This window comes from Sus scrofa, chromosome 1, assembly GCF_000003025.6.
Source record: "Sus scrofa isolate TJ Tabasco breed Duroc chromosome 1, Sscrofa11.1, whole genome shotgun sequence".
NCBI classification, from domain to species: domain Eukaryota; kingdom Metazoa; phylum Chordata; class Mammalia; order Artiodactyla; family Suidae; genus Sus; species Sus scrofa.
Window position 1 is genome coordinate 19,258,222 of NC_010443.5, and position 17,653 is coordinate 19,275,874.

A 17,653-nucleotide genomic window follows, 5' to 3' on the forward strand; every position below is an offset into this window, starting at 1 on the left:
CAATGCTACACAACAGTAATATCTACATTTAGAAACCTTCACTATAGTCAGGGTGTGGCCTGGGGGCCAGATTCGTCATTCCCAGTGATGGCAGTGGAGAGCATTTTCCAATTCAGTGGAAACAAAACACAGGATTTGATGTTAGAATGTGTAAGCTAGAATCTCCTTTCTAACATTTTAACAGTAGATTATACTGAACTCTTTAAGGCTCATGAGATGCTTGTGGAGATTTACTAAAATAAGGCATGTAGAATATTTCACAAGTGGGATAAATGCATATTAAGGCAATATCACTATATTATTCACTTCTGTAGTACTACTGACATACTAAAATACTCTGGTTATTTCCAAACTATAAGAAAATGAGAAGATCTTTGTGTTGTCGTAGCCATTTCCCTCTGAGTCACTGAAAATTTTCTGTTATCTTCAATCTTCTTTCCATGTTACTATTTACTCCAAGTAAACTATAACTCAAGTGGCAGTTGCCCAAATGTATAACAGACTCTCCCTTACTAGCTCTGCAAATCAGGGTTCTTTCCTGCAGCACCAGTGCAGAGTCCTCATCCTCCTGCACTAGAATATAAGAGGCATCTTGCTCTTCGTGCTTGACTCAAAGAAATAGATGACAGTTAACTAACACATATTCCTCTTCCTCAGCTCTCTTCCTCTCCCCAACAATTCCCCTAACTAATCCATCCTGGAATTCTTTCTCTTTAGAAAGATTTGGACTCGGAATCCTCCTTAGCCCAGCACTCCAGGAAGTAATTACCCATCAATATTAGTTGGCATCTGAAACCTATGGGCTGTATCCGGCCTAGGACTCTATCTGGATAATTAATATCTTTTATTAGCTTTGCTGCCTGTTCTTAATGTGCAAATGCATTCTGTCACCCACAGGGTTGCCCATGGCTTCTGCACAACCGGATTCTGGCAATTTCTATAAATAGCAGCCCCCTAAAGGGAAAGGGGACTCTGGTGAAGTAAAGGAAGTCATTCCCCTACTTTTCCAGGTCAACAAAACTTACCTGGAGTGGGAAGAGAGAATGTACCTGGAGTGTATTACTCATCTCTGCTTTCTGATTTTTGGTTAATAGAGGGCCCTTATTCTTTTTGCTGCTGAGATGCACTAGAATGTTCTCAGAGTAGTTCTCTAACTCATCTCCTCATGGGTATTAACCATAGGCTGACAGCTCACACTCATCCTGCTGATCAATGATACTAACCTACACCTTTAGTATGTTTCAATTTTAAATACATTATGGTCACAGAGCTTGCTCTGGGTGTTTGGTAGAATAGTTTCCTTTTTCATTTCCTTTAATATGCATGTTTTACAGCATATTACATTGTTAAATCTCCTTATATATTCTCAATGAAGGCTTAGGTGTAACATTAGCTTTAGAATATCTTTTTTCTGTATAAATCAGTTTCCTAAGACTTTTATCTTAACTTCCTCATTTCAAGAGGAGAAATCAGTTCACACTTCATTAGCATTTAGAAACTGAAAAATTCGCAATATTTTTCTATGAAAACATATTTTTTAAAAGTCCCAAAAGCTGGAGAAAAAAAAAATACTTGACAATAACAAGGGAAAAACACTGACTTACTAAAAAGAGACCTTCCTCTATGCTGTGTGTGCTAACGAACATTACTCTCATATTTTGACCCCAGAGTCCCTTCTGGGCATGTTGGCGGGTATTTGGAATATCCACATGCTGTAAATGCTGCCTTTACAGCATCTTGTCAGTGCATTCAATTTATGTTGCATAATGATTAACTGAAATAATTACAAGAGGGACCAAAAGCATGAAAGGTAGTAAGGCAGGAGACAGAAACAGAGGGAAGTGGTTGAAACAGGAAATGAACACAGATTAAGCTGAACAGTTTTGAACATGAGGAAACAATCCTTGAAAAGGGACCCAGAGGAAAGCTCGTGATTTAAATATTTAAAGATGGAGAAACAAGCAGAAGTTGTGTGCCTTTCTTTTGGATAGCTTACAGCTAGAGAGAAGAGGAGGAAATTTGTGTCTGTGGAGTGTGGGAAATGCATCTGCCCTGTCCTAGGCACACTCTGTTATAGAGTCATGAAGGTAGATTTCCATTCCAAACCCAGTCCTTTACAGAGTCTGGCTGCCAGTGGATCCCAGGATTACAACCATGGGTTTAAGGGGATGGGACAGTGGGGGGAGTCAGTGCTCTGAATCTGTGCACTTGTTCCTTCTGGTACCATTTCCTAAGGTACTCAGCCCCTGGGAGCTTTCCCCAAGCCTAGGCCCTGCCTCATTCCACCTCTCCTACTTGGATCTGCACTGCTCCCACCTAACCAGCAGCTTGGAGAAATCTGATAAATTCATTGCTTTAATTGCTGACAATTACCTATATCATTTATCCTTCCTAGAGCTGTTGGATTTTAACAGGGAGAATCCACTGAAGCCCCACAAGGCACTCTCTAAAGGTAGAACTTTAAGCTTACATGAAAGGAAGAGATTTGTGGAAAATAACTTAGGGTCAAATAGTCTCTTACAGTACCTCTGAAATGACATTAAGAAGGTTGCCAGCAACTTTGTCTAATTTTAGAATTAGCTAAATGGCAGCATGATGTAGCCAAAAGATTACAAGTCTCAGATTTAGACTGCACTGCCTCTACCAGCTACTCTCTGGGTGACTTTAGGAGTTTTTAAAATTTCTTTGATACTCAGTTTTATCATTTGCAAAAGAGGATAATAATATGCCTATAGCAATGAGGATTAAATGATTTGATGTTCCATTTTATCACAACATATGCTTTTCTAAAATCTCTCATTCTGCAGAATCATATACTGAAAGATAACAGGGCTTATGAGGGGGGAAAAAAAGGATTTGGGACACACTGAGCAGCAGCTAGACTGAGGGCCTTTTTTCTTTCCTGTTGCAGGTTTTAATTTTTATCTCACTACTTTCGTTATCCCTTGCCTAAGAAAATTCCTATGAATGAACACAACTACTCTTCGTACTGAAATCATTATCTGTATACAGACCACATATGAGCTAACTGTTGTTATAAAAGCAAGTGTTGCAGGAAAGACTGTACATAACATGACTTGGGAAAAATATATATAGTTAGACTTAATTTTCCGTTGCTTCTCAATTAATTCTTTGGAAGTCTTAGAGACTTGTACCAGACATGAAATTCTTTTTCTTTCTTGTTCCAAGAAATATGTTAGCAGGAACATAAGTTCGACTGAGAAGAAGGGATACATATGTAGGACTTGGTTCTCTTCATATATTAAGATCTTTAAGCAGGCATAATATTCCACAGCCAGTCAATCAGAAGGATGCTGACCTGATGTTATCAGTGCCAAGGAGGGTCCTGCTGGTCAGGTATAATCCCATCACTTGCAGGGAAGTCCCAGGCATTCTGAGGGAAGAGTGGGGATGACAGCTCGTGTGGGGGTTGGCACTGGCAGGATGCAGGATTATGAGTGTTTACCAAAAAGTTTTTCAATGTTGTATAATGTAATTTACATCTAACAATAGCCCTGTCTTTTTAGCTCTCTGGTTGTGCCTGTCTTCATGGCATCCAGAAACCATGGAACCACAAGGAGCCAGAAGGTTCAGGGAGGATCACAGAGTTATTTGGATCCATTATGGAAAAGACTGCTTTACCTCCCAGGAGCATCTCCTTTCTCATCAAACCACACCTCCTCTCCAGACACACCGATGAACGTGGACTTGATGAGAAAGTCCAGAAGTTTGCTGCCGTCAATGGGCTTCATGGCATCGCAGAGGCCCACATGGCCAGGGCAGAGGGCATGGTGCATATTCTGTAGCCCGTGTGCCATGGCGTAGATGGCATTGATGACAAACCCCATCTTACTGTCTTGGACGTAGTTTTCTTCTAAGCTTTCATTACCTGTAACATAAAAACAGATCACTACCAAGGTTGCAGCAACAAAGTCTAAAACTGCATGTTAATTCTCAAATGCATTTCAGGGCTGTCAGAAGAAGGGAAAGTTAAACCTACCTGTTCAAGCTTTGCATTTGTGACTAGCTCTAGTGTTTCTATTTGCACAAAGTTTGTTTTGTTTTCTGAATTCAATAATGGCTTTGTAACATATAAAACAAATGCTTAGAGGTGAAAATAAAAAACTTTCACATATTGCAAGAAATTCCTTAAGGAGCAATAAAATAACTCTTATTCCCTCTTGATTCACAGAGACATACATTAAAAGTCTCCATATATCACAGTCATGGAAAAGCATTTTTGATATCCTCCATGACAATCCACAATCCATAGTAAATCAGCTTGTGAATTACCCAAACCTCAGTATTTTCTTTTGATGACTCGACTAATTTTATCATCTCCAGGACCACAAAAACCTAGAGAAAGAACAAGAACCAGGTAGTGTGAATTTCTTCTTATACATAGTTGGCAGTATAGAAATACTTGTTTCAGATTTACTAATGATTAAAAACTCAGGTAAAATGTGTCTTGAGGGAAGAGTCATACTACACATTTACTTCTGACCTGTAGCTTTTACCTGTGAGTTTCAAAAAGTGCAATCATTTCTACCTATGTCACAGATGACAACCTAAATAGGTCACTGGATCCCAAGGTTCCTGGGCTAGAGAGTAGCAGAGAGTATTTTAGGAACACAGAGAGCTTGAAGTGTTTAGAAGAAATGGTAAAGAGTTTTGACTTTGATGTTGAGCTTGAGATGAAATAAGACACTTCTAAAGAGGTCTATTTAAGGCTAATCTATTTAGGTACAGTTGAAAATGTAAAAAAGAAACATGTACATCTAAGAGTGAGATACAAAATACCCAGGGCCAAGTTGAAAGGGGGAAAAATTCAATTTTAAGTCATTGTCTGATGTTGCTTAATAAGAAATTGTTAAAAGTGTGATTTGCTAAAGTAGGTATTTTTCTAATTGAAAGAACGCTTTCTGAGAGGAAATAGGAGTAAGAGAGCCGGAAAGGGCATTTAAAAATCAAACTGTGCAGAATAAGTATAAAAAGTTACATAAAGCAGAAAGCAAACATCCTCCCTGCAAAAACTGTGAAGCCATTGAAATAAGGTAATTTATGTCTGTCACCCTGAACCCCTGGGTCTTAATGTTAGTTTGCTTTCTCTCTTTTCTTTGTACTAGGATATAAAAGAGATAAACTAATGCCATCTGTCTTATAAGTTTTAAATTAGCCTTTAAAGAATGCCCCAAACCTCCAACTGCTGGAGCTAAATGTTAAAGTTGTTAGAGAAATTACCAGGAGTTAAAGAAGAAAAAAAAATAGACAAAAATTGAATGGCAAAATAACCTTCAATGCAGCAGTTACTTAAACAGTTCTAGTTGGTACTAAAACCATCTACTTGAGGTTGAAGCTATTCAAGTCAACCCTAGGAGAAAACTATGAGAAAATATGAGAATAAAAACATAGTATTCCTTACTAAATGAAAAGTTCTTTATTAGGGACAAATCTTATGGCCACTGAGTTGTTGTTTTAGTTTTAGTTTTGATAATTGCTATCAAAAATGTATTGCATACTTTAAAAATTATGTTGGTGTCCCCAGCACAAAATTTCTCAAGCCAGGTTGTCTAGTAGATGCCTTATTCAGCAGCATTGGGATTGTAACTGGTCTTGGATTTCTCTGAGATCAGTGTATTCCTTCCCCCCCCCAATATTTTGATCCTTACTTAGGGCTATTATATAACTTATTGTCCAAGCTGGGTTACTTTTGTGAGTGAAGTGAGAAGTGAGTTATAATTATTCCAGAAACACAGTTGCAATTAAAGTAAACTGGTCAAATAGTGACAAGTTTTTTGAGACATGCTGATCTCTAACTATATCTATTCACTGTTGGTACTATAAGTAAGATATGTGTGTGTTCGTGTGTGTGTGTATGTGTGTGTATAAAGATACATATAAAGTATATAAAATAACACGTAAATATATATATTCATTCATGTATGCATTTGTATATTTATACAATATATAATAAATAGTGGAATACTCTTATTAATTTAAATTAATTTTATAATCTAATTTCAAGTAGCAATATACATACTAATAGTAATACTCCTACTATTTTTTGCTTATTATATACACTACTGAAATAAGGAGTTCATGATAATGTGACTAAATAGACATTAATCTTACCATTTATAAGTGAGGAAAGAGCAATGGTATTAAAATACCCCTTGATGCTTGTTCTCTCTGTAACTCAGCGGAAACTTGACTACAGATATAGAAGTCTACAGAGGAGACACTTTTCTGGTGACTGAGGACAGGACATCTTGCTGTGCCCTAGTGTCCTTGTCAACCTTTCCGGGAGCTTCTCCCTGGGATTACTCCAAATGTGCCCAGCTGCCTCTCTGACCTAGAAGTCCTGGAACCCAATCTATTAATTGCAGATTATGACAAAGAAGCCCATCCTGTCAGTATTTATCATACACAGAACCAGGAGACTAGGTACATGTTTGCTTCATAACTCAAAGCCCTTTGCAAAATAAACACAAGCAGCTTGTGTGTTTGTGTAAACCTGAAGGGACACAAGCATTCCCTACCCTGCCAGCCCCTGGGTCTGCGTTGGAATGAGATGCTACCTACCATCCGTAAGAACTCTCTCTTCAGCTGCTAGCCCAGCCCGCAAGGAACTAGCATTTGGGAAAGTGTGGCACAGAGTTAGAAAATCGCCTGGACTTTACAGGACCATTTTCTTTGCCATAGCAACGGTCCCAGCTGATGTTGCAAGAATCTATCCTCAAACAAAAAGAATATGTTACAGGTTCTCCTGTTCCCCAAAGCTCCTGTATTTTCATGACCAGCAAAAAGAGAATCCAAACTAATAATATCGTCACTTGATGGGAAGGTGAGAACATTCTGGTTCCCTCAGGTTTATTGCCTTTTTAATAATACTAGTCCTAGAGTTATTAGTGAGAAGGGGATTTTATGATTCATTTTCTGCAGTGCACTAACTGTTACAGGCCACTAGGTTATCATTAAACCATTACCTTTTCTAATATACTAAATGGAATCAAGTAATTGTAGTTGACTGTGTTTATTTACCTTCAAAAGAATACCTGCTAATCCTCACAGTGGATTGTGAAAATAGCTACCTTGATTCTAAATAGTAATCTCATTTTATTGCAAAAGCACAACAACTGCTATAAATTGCTGCCTGTGAAAGCACACAGGGCCTCCATGGGGGGAGAAAGAAACTGTGTACCGTCTGAAAACAGGAAATCCATGGTGGTTGAGAGAAGGATTGGCAATTCTGTCAGCTGCCATTTAGGATGGCTGTTCAGCAGAGCAGTACAGAGGAAAGAACTCTGGACTAGACACTTGTCCAGACAAACACTGAGACCTAGAGAAATGGAGCGGGACCCTGTGGTACAAATCCTTTCTGTGTCCTCAGTTTTTTGTGAGGAAACAGGCTTCACTCAGCCTCCTGTACCTGCCCTTGGTTGCAAAGGACAGATTCAAACAGTTGCTAATCAGGGGAGGGAGGGAAATGCAGAAACAAAGGAGGAAGAGTCAAGACACAATAGTGCAGCCATGGGGCAGTATCCTCCTTCCTCTTCAAGGAATATACACAACATCACCTTGAGTTCTTCTGCCTGAACTGAGGCCCCCACCCAGGTGGAGGATGGTAACTTCAGCCTGAGCACAGGATTCCCAGAGACCACCACCCTGGTATCTCACCACCAACCAATCAGAAGAAAGTCACACACGCTGCAGCCTGCACCCCAAATCTTGCCTATAAAAACCTCTCTTGCAAACTATCAGGGAGTTGAGTTTTTTGAGCATGAGCTCTCTTGTCTCCTTCCTTGGCCCTGCAGTAAACCTTTCTCTGCTCCAAACTCAGACATTTTGTTTGTTTGGCCTCATTGTACATTGGGCACATAGACTTGCGTTTAACATTAGAGGCAGTTCTGCCATAAAACATCAATGATACATGTCCAACAAGCCGTGGAACTTTGCCAAGGGTCTACACCTCCTTGGGTCTCAGTTTCCTAATCTAAAAAGACCATAAGATGATTGGATTATCTTTCTGATGGTGTCTTCTCCAACTAAAGTTTCCATGTTTTATTTCTCCAATCCCACATTTATTGTTACTTAGCAAAGCCCTTTACATATATTATTGTTGGGCTTCAAGAACTTCAAGGAAATAGAACTCAAAGACTTTGGCCAAGACAAGAATTACCAGACCCTTATCATCACCCAGCCTGTCTCATTGCAATGCCCCCTCCTTCACTCAAGCAACTTGGCCTACTCTTTCCTGCCCTCTACTAGGAAAGGTATGTGACCCATTCCTCACCACACTCTTTAAAGGGCAATATATGCCCCAAACCAATGAGCAAGTATATTGTAAGACCCTTCTTTCCCCAACCAATCGGCAGGTCAGCAGAAGTATGTAAGACCTCTCCTCTGCCTGGGCTATAAATGCAGACATGACCACACATCCTGGGTCAGCTCTCCCTGACTGTTAGGAAGTCATCCTGCTGTACTAGCAGCATCTCTTATCTCAATACACTCTTCTTTCTTTTCACCTTGCTATGCTGGAAAATTCTTTCTTCCCACCTGCATGCACAGACCATGACAATTATCTTTTTTTTAAGTCTTACAAAACTGTATGAGATTGGTTTTTTTTTATATATAATTTTTTTTATTTTCCCACTGTACAGCAAGGGGGTCAGGTTATCCTCACATGTATACATTACAATTACATTTTTTCCCCCACCCTTTGTTCTGTTGCAACATGAGTATCTAGACAAAGTTCTCAATGCTATTCAGCAGGATCTCCTTGTAAATCTATTCTAAGTTGTGTCTGATAAGCCCAAGCTCCCGGAGATTGGTTTTTTATCACCATTTCATAAATGAGAAGACCGAAGCACAGAGAAGTGAAGTCACAACTGGGGAGACATGCTCTCCTTTCCCTTCAATTAATGCTTCTTTGAGAAGAGACTCCTGTTGAGTAACACCTCAGGGCTCTTAACTTACCTAATGGGCAGATAAGAGTGATTTATCTTTTTACAGTATTAAGAAAAAATAAAACAAAACAAAACAAAACAAAACAAACTGGGCATGCTCAGCTCAGTTCCTTTCTCTCTTATCTGGAGCCTGGCACCAACAAATCTCAAACATTCTGGTTGGTTCTCCTGCCTTTGGTAAAAGTGGACTGTAGTTGTTCAGCTGTGCTATTGGGCTAGACAGCTAATCTATCTAGTATTGAAAAGTCTATTGTGGCCACATATCTGATCCATGTCCCTAAACCAATTTGCTTTTTTGTTTGTCAGTCAGTGTTTTTGTTAACTTTTAAAAATGTTTTTACTGGGTATAACTCACGTGATACAGAAATCTTTACTGTACAGATTAATAAATGTTTACATATGTACATACCCATATAACTGCTCCCAAGATTATGTTATAAAGCATTTCTGGAGACTTCCATTTGTGTAGAGCTTCCTTAATTTATCCCAGCAATGTTTTATAATTTTTCAGTAGCCAGAGCCTAGGTATTTGATTTTTATGATACTATTACAATTGGTGTACTTGAAAATTTTTAAACTACTTGTTGCCAGTATAGAGAAATAACTATCGATATTTGTATTTGGGCCTTATATCCTGCAAATTTGCTAAATTAACTTATTAACTCTAAATTTTTTATAAATTTGTTTGATTTTTCTATGTATGCAATTAATAAAACATATTTTATTTTCATCTGTTTCACTGCTGCATCTACTTCTTAGTTGGCTTCAAATCCGAGAAGGAAGAACTTTGGCTGTCCCACTGAAACCATTCAGGTTCTGAACTTAAGATTATGCAGCTACGAAGGACAGAGGCAGTGGCCTCCAGAACTGGACATGCTACTGCCAAATGGCACTATGCTTGCAACTGCAGCCCTGCTCAACTGCTAGAGCATCCTATAACAGATAAGGGCACATTGGTTAGCAAGAACAATCATTTTGATGTTTATTTCTTCTGAGATTTTAGAAATATTGTCCCAGTTTGAATGTCCAAAGTGGAAAAAGGATTGAAAATAAATTGAAAGAGTGTTGAACTTCAATAATTTTGTTGATTGCTCTTCTTTCTATTTCATTAGTGCAACCCTACCACAATGCATTTAGGTCCAGTTATGTTGCCTTTTCCAATGTAGACCCTCGGCATTAAATTCAAAATAAAGAGAAACAAACACGTATTCTTCTATCTCATCATAAAACAAGGAAATGTTTTGAGAAACATGAGTAAATATAATCTTCCCTGGAGAAAACAATCTTCTGATTTCTTGGCTTTTGTGGCTTTCCACTGCCTCTTTTATCTGAGAGCATTATGTACTCAATACGTAATTGGATATAATCTCCACTCACATCAAAATAGAACTGCAATTATTTTACATTGTTAACATATCAAGCAAGGAAAATGAAATTCATGTTCCTTTATATGACCGAAGTATAAGATTAATTGAAAGAAAATTAATCAGATCATCTTTAAAATAATGACCTTAAAGGATTAAGTGCCCTCAATTTTTCTTGAAGGCTTGGGCTGATAAATTTTTTCTTATGCTTTTCCAGGAAGAATTTGCTGTAAGGTTCACAATGGCCCAAGCTTGTTTATGCTCGAGTTTAGAAACTTTGATTTTTTTGCTTCCTCTAATTCTATATTTTCCTCTTTCCCTAAAAAAAAATTCTTCTGCTCATATCACAGAAAAAAAATATGGCTCCTCCATTATTTTCTATTCAGTTTGTTAAAATGTGTATTAACTCTTATATAAGATGGAAAAGAAGAAAGTAAGGGTCATTTACGTGAGCATGTGTCACTATCACTGTTATTATCAGCTGAATTGCTTAAACCCACGTGGTGTTAACATATGTGAACAATACGGACGTTTTTCTAAATGCATCATCACAATCGATTGTTAAGCGAGCAATCCCTCAGTCATATGACACATGAACAATAGGCTCCCTGAAAATTGATAATAATGTATGGTAAGCCCTCAATTCCATGAAAATACAACTGCATTTTGGCTAATCCATATTTCAAAAAATTATAGTGTTATGTTAAAAAAAAAAAGAGAACAATTCCTGGTGTGTTTTAGTGATGCCGAGGATTAGTCAGTAGCATTCCTTTGAACTGTGGGGCTCTTTGTTTCTCTACAGAGAGAAAATAAGGGCAGCCTGTCCTGCGCCTTTGCCTTTATTGATCTGGCACAAAACAGTGTCATGGAATTATAAACCACTCCCTCTGGAGTAACTAATCTTTGCAAGTCTGCAGTAAGCATTTGGCAGGTAATCATAGAGACAGAGTATGTTACAGAGAGCTGGCTGCTTTAGCCAATGTGGGAAGTTAAAGTGTTGTTAAAATTCATCAGGAACCAACTCCCTCCTCAATAACCTGCTGGGTCAGAATCCTTGCCAAGCATATTCATCCTAGCCTCTTCTGAACTCTAAGAAGGCAAATGTATGCTCATAGCACTACTTCTACTTATTTAGGGGTGATAGGAAATTTTGCCTTCTTTTTCATATGTAAGGGTGTTCCATGTTTTAACACCCTTATGGTCCATTTTGAGTTCTTGTCAATGGTTTGTTCTTTTGTAGTATCTCTAGTTTCATGCTGCAGTGTTTATATTGAGCTAATAAGGCAGAGTGGATTTTTGCAGAAATTTAAGAACTATTTGTAGAGACTCTACTTATCTCTGAATTATTAGGGTCTAACAGAATTTATGGTAACTAATATAGAATCTTCTTTAAAAAAAAAAAAAACCTTAAAAGGTGTATGGTGTTAGCAATGTAAATCCACTTTTATGATAGATTTCTGATTAATACAGTACAGTCTTTATAACTCGATAAAATGCTATACATAAAAAAGTCTTCTACCATATGATATCACTTATAACTGGAATCTAATATCCAGCACAAATGAACATCTCCTCAGAAAAGAAAATCATGGACTTAGAGAAGAGACTTGTGGCTGCCTGATGGCAGGGGGAGGGAGTGGGAGGGATCGGGAGCTTGGGCTTATCAGACACAACTTAGAATAGATTTACATTCCCACCAGCAGTGCAGGAGGGTTCCCAAGGAGATCCCGCTGAATAGCATTGAGAACTATGTCTAGATACTCATGTTGCAACAGAAGAAATGGTGGGGGAAAAACTGTAATTGTAATGTATACATGTAAGGATAACCTGACCCCCTTGCTGTACAGTGGGAAAAAAAAAAAAAAAAAAAAAAAAAAAAGAATAGATTTACAGGGAGATCCTGCTGAATAGCATTGAGAACTTTGTCTAGATACTCATGTTGCAACAGAAGAAAGGGTGGGGGGAAAAATGTAATTGTAATATATACATGTGAGGATAACCTGACCCCCTTGCTGTACAGTGGGAAAATAAAAAAAAATTAAAAAAAAAATAAATAATATTGCATTAAAAAAAAAAAAGTCTTCTTTGTGGAGTTCCCACTGTGGCACAGTGGGTTAAGGATCCAACTCTGCATAGGTACGGGTTCAATCCCTAGCCCTGTGCAATAGGTTATACAGACCCAGTATACCACAGCTGTGGTATAGCTTGTAGCTATAGCTCAGTTAGATTTCTGGCCTGGGAACTTCCATATGAAATGGGTGCAGCCAAAAAAAAAAAAAAAGAGTCTACTTTGAGACACATTAAGGATACTCTACACTTCAGTATTTTTCCTGGAATTCACATGCCAAAAGGAAGCTGGGAATAGAAGCTTCAATCTTCCACAAAGACTCCGACTGGGGTTTAAGAATAGGCCATAAAGTTTATTACCATGCCCACATCACCAAAGAATAAGCTACACTGTAGGTTTTTTCATGTGATGTTCACTTCCCCAGGGCAATATTAGTTGACATTTTATATTGACATTTTACGTAGACTTAGCAGTCCGTGTAGACCACAACACTATCTGTCTCAGTGTTGGCTGGAATTTCTTGAATGACATATTGTCTTTTATGTGGTGTCTCCTAACAGGATCTCTTGAAAGAATCAGATTTGGAATTCCTAAGGGTCTAATAAGAACTCAAGGCTAGTGAGACTTAGTCGATATCTGTCACAGAAATTAAAAGAGTAGTTCCTAAGAAAATGATGTCAAGCACATACAAGCCAAAAGCTCTTAGCAGGATCTGTTGCTAAAACAAACACAGGGTTCAGACTTTACACAAATCTGCTTGAAGGTGTCAATCACTGTGCCCGGGCTGTGAAGGCATATGTACAGAAACAAGAATGCCAAGTATAGATTCTGTAAGAAGGACTGCCTTGGGAGGTCACAGGGATCATCCAAATCTATTAAAATCACCTTCAGAGTAGAATATAAGCACTATATTCTAGTCGGTACAGCTGGCTATCACGGGGTACGCGTTAGCAGTTCTGAAATATCCATACACATACAACTCCACAAGGTAGACTTTTTTATGTATAGCATTTTATCAAGTTATAAATTGAAAAAAATAAATGACTAAATGGATCACAGATGATAGAAGCTGAGTTTATTACAGTTGGAGTGGGGCTGATTCTTGATAAGCAAAGGGGAAAAGCTAGAATATATTGTGTGCTACTGGAATCAAGGTAAAATCATCAGTATGAATTTAAATTTAGCTTAATATATGCACTGATGAATTATTAGAGAAATAACCATGCATATATGTTTACATGTGGATCGATTTACATATACTTCCCAGCTCTGCCCACTGAAGCAACAACACCCTAATAGGAACAAGCACACTCAGTGCCCAGATCTTGGATTCTAACATCATTCTCTAATAAAAAGGATCAAGATGGTTTTGGAGACATAACCAACTGTAGGGCTAGGGCAGGAGGTATATGAAATGAGCCTGAAACAACTTATAGTGCCAGAAAATAAGGAAGTACTTAAGAAAATAAAACAGTAGATATGTCCCAATATGTCAAAGGGACACCAGAGTCAACTGAAAGACCACCCAATGGCCAAAGCTGAGACAATTTGAACAAGAAAATCAGTAATACAAACCAAAGTATAAAGTATAAATACTCTTGAATCCAAACTGATATAAATAAAGAATTAAATAAATGGGGACAAGACAAATCTCCTGTACAGAAGAATTCCAAACAATTTACGTAGATACGCTCCCCTCAAGAAGGTGGAGCATAATTCCCCAACACTTAAGTGTGGGATACCATTAGTGATTTGCTTTCAGAGTCCAGTCCAAAAAGAAAAAAAAATACAGAAATAGAAACCTAGTAAATGCTACCTTAGTCAGGTGATTAATGTTAACATCAATAGGGCTAAATTGATAAGGTATATTCTTGATACGATGTGTTGAGAAAGACACTTCACCTCTGTGGTCTTCCTCCCCAAATGCATAATCTCAGTCTATGAGAAATACCTCAGCCAAAAGTCAAAGTTAGCAACACTCTACCAAATACCTGACCAACACTCCTAGAAACTATCAAGGTCATCATAAAACAAGGGGAGTATGAGGATTATCACAGCTAAGAGGAGCCAAAGAGGCGTGAAAAATTATATAAAATGATATTCTAGATAGGATCCTGGAACAACAACAACAAAAGGACAACTGATGAATTATGAAAAAAATATGGAATTTAGTTAATATCAATGTCCCAATTTTGGCTCATTAATTGCGGCAAATGTAGCATAGCAATATGAGATGTTAACGACAGAGCAAATTGAATGCCAGGTATATGAGAACTCCCTGATGTATCTTTGCAACTTTTATTTAAAGCTATTCTAAAATAAAAACTTTTATTTTTAAAAAATATACAAGTATTAGCATCCTAATCTGGATTAGTGAGAGGTAAGTAACATAACCAAATGCTTTCTATGTGACAGGAATTTAATCAGGTGCTTTACATATAGTATCTATTCACCTCATAATGACTTAATAATATGAGTGATACTACTATATCCAGCTTGCAATTAGAAACTCAAAGGACTTGTCCAAGATCTCAGAGCTGGACAATGGTAGTGACTAACCTGACACACAGCTGATTCTACAGCTCTCACTCTTAAGTACTACGTTGCTCTGTCTCTTGCTTAGTTGTAACCCAAGAGTGACATTACACTCAGCAGGCTCATGGACAGAAGTGATGTTCGATGCAATATTGATAAATGTTCAGGTGTGCAGAATAAAAATTTCCCTTGATTGTAGATCTTACATATATTATATAGAGAATATCCACAAATTTCATCACATGGTGAGGTTGTCATGATTTACTTCACATGGATGATACTGATACAGAAGAATAATTTTTTTGCATGTTTTTCATCCTATAGATGCTCCACTCAATACTCCATAGAAGAAGCTAAATCCAACAGATAAAAATCATTTAGAAGGAAACCCATCACTAAGAATCAATATTCTAGATCCTATGACCCTCAGACAGACCTAGCCACAAGAAGCAATTAACTGATTCCCCCAGGTTTTATCTGAGTTTCTAGATGGCTGCAGGGTCAATCCTTCTGGGCACAATTGCCATCCATGCATTTAAAAAGTTGAAAGTGCACCTCTTTCCAGGGGAAAATAACCACAGAAAATTAACTTAAGAGTTTAATTAAACAAGTGACCCTTGAGTCAGGCATACAGTCTTGGTTGGCAGTATCAGTTTGGAAGCTACAACATAAGAACCAACTTTGAGGAGGCTCCAAAGTATCATAAGAAACTCTCTCAAGTAGCACCCGTGCTCAGGGCCTGTGGTTATCCTAGACTGCTAACTTAGACTGCTGGGGTCAAGTCTTTGCAAACTGACTTTGACCAAGCTTATCAAAACATACTCATCAAAAATCCACTTGAGGAACATATGGAATTTAGCATCTCTGAGACACTATTTCTGTTGACTATGGGACATTTTCCATGCTTTCTAGGATGCCAGGTGTTACACCATTTTTTGGATGATACCTCAATCATGGGATTCAATCCTACTGAAATAATTGAACAACATACAAAGATTTTTCCCTTGGTGGTTTCTGGTTATATTTAGATGAGGGTATGAGACAAACACAAATGTAGTCAAGATAATTCTCTGTCTACACGCAGCCTTGTTCATTTTTGTACTCAGAGTGAACTTTTTCTAGTGTAACAAAGATGATTACTTCAATTAGAACTTGGAATTTAGATAAAATAGGTGTGCCTCCGTACCTTTCAATATACCTATTTGATTCTCAAAAACACATAAACAGGTAACCAACCCTAGAGAGAAAAAGAGTGGAGAGATGCCCGCTAACCACTAACTTCAAAACTGAGGTAGCAGAAATGATGGACAGGGTTAGTCACAACCAAGGCTAGAGTGAAAGAATGAACAATGGATACCTGAACGTATTTTAAAGAAAAGGTCTAGGCTGATATACTAGATTTATGCCAATGCCTGTGTTATTTGAGGCCAATTTTGGTTCTGGGTATAAAATCCAATGATAGAATTCTTTGAGAGAGAGAGAGAAAGAGTGTGTGTGTGTGCTTGCACATGCTTTGAGTTAAACAGCTGTATATATGCATTCAAACCACTGATATGTGAGGCCTGATATTTTGCAGCATCCTCCAAATGAACTTAATGTAGAAAGAAGAAGCCTCCTTATTAATACAGGGGACACAGAGCTGGCACAGCACTCTGAGTGAGGTTAGTGATGTGGCATTGTTACCTCTGCACTGATTCCTTATGCTGGGAAAAAAAGGCAGCAGCAGAAGTGAATTCTACCCTTAACTAAAGATAAGAAAGCCAACACAGAGATTAGTTTGCTGAGAAATAAGCAATGGAACCAGGGCATGGGTATTCACTCTTCATGTGCTCAGAAATATTTGGGAAAAGAAAACCAGGAAAGAGATTGATCAGTATGACACTGCTGCCTTGATCATATATGACAGCTTCTTTTAGTGATGAGGTCAACAGGAAAACCATTAAAAGTATTTTACCCAAGAACACTTGGCAGTAATTTTTCACATAACAATGAAGAAAAGCTCACAGAACAATAAAGTGAAGGCAGCAATGATTTCTATTTACCTCAACAACTGCTGACTCAGAATCACCAGGTAATCCTACAACTGCTCACATAGACTAGAACTGCACAACGATTCATTGGTGGTTTTTTTTTTTTAATATAAGTTACAATAATCCAGGGGGAAAAGCATATTTTGTGTCCCAAAGAATATGATGGTTTATCAGTAAATTTCAATTCACCCGGCTTTCTGAATGTGATGAAGATACAGGTTTAAGAAGCCCATATCAGCTTGTGATGCAAAGAATAAGAATGGCTGAGGGACATTTTGCTGCCAGAAATTCAACATAACACATCCCTTATTCCTATGAAAAATTGCAAAATATCAGAATAGGCTCCACCCGCAAAGAAAGAATACTTTTCTCATTTTCATGCAGCAATAAGAGTTATTTAGACAATTGTCGTCTACGTGATCTCAATTGTTCTCAAAGTGAATGACTGACAGCTCAGGAATAAGATCATGATCTCCCTGAGGCTTAATTATTATTGATGGTGACTAGGAACATTTAAGAACACTGAAAAGGAAACGTGATATGATGAATATAAGCTATTATTTCAGATTATTGAATACAAACTAATATAAATGAAGTGTCTATTTAACATATTCATCAAATTAGGAGCTCTTAACATCTGTAGAAATAAAAGAAGCTGCGTAAATGGAAAAAAATGAAAGGGGGAAGTTC

At 37.8% G+C, this 17,653-nt stretch overlaps 1 protein-coding gene across 3 annotated transcripts in view; it reads right to left on the minus strand.

The window, feature by feature from the left end:
- Positions 1 to 17,653, minus strand: part of GRM1 (glutamate metabotropic receptor 1) — a 389,633-nt gene that overhangs the window by 75,001 nt on the left and 296,979 nt on the right. For all 3 annotated transcript variants that reach the window (XM_005659163.3, XM_021087033.1, XM_021087041.1), the window contains exon 5: positions 3,643 to 3,889. In XM_005659163.3, coding sequence (XP_005659220.1) covers positions 3,643 to 3,889 — 247 coding nt within the window. The remainder of the gene's footprint in view (positions 1 to 3,642; positions 3,890 to 17,653) is intronic.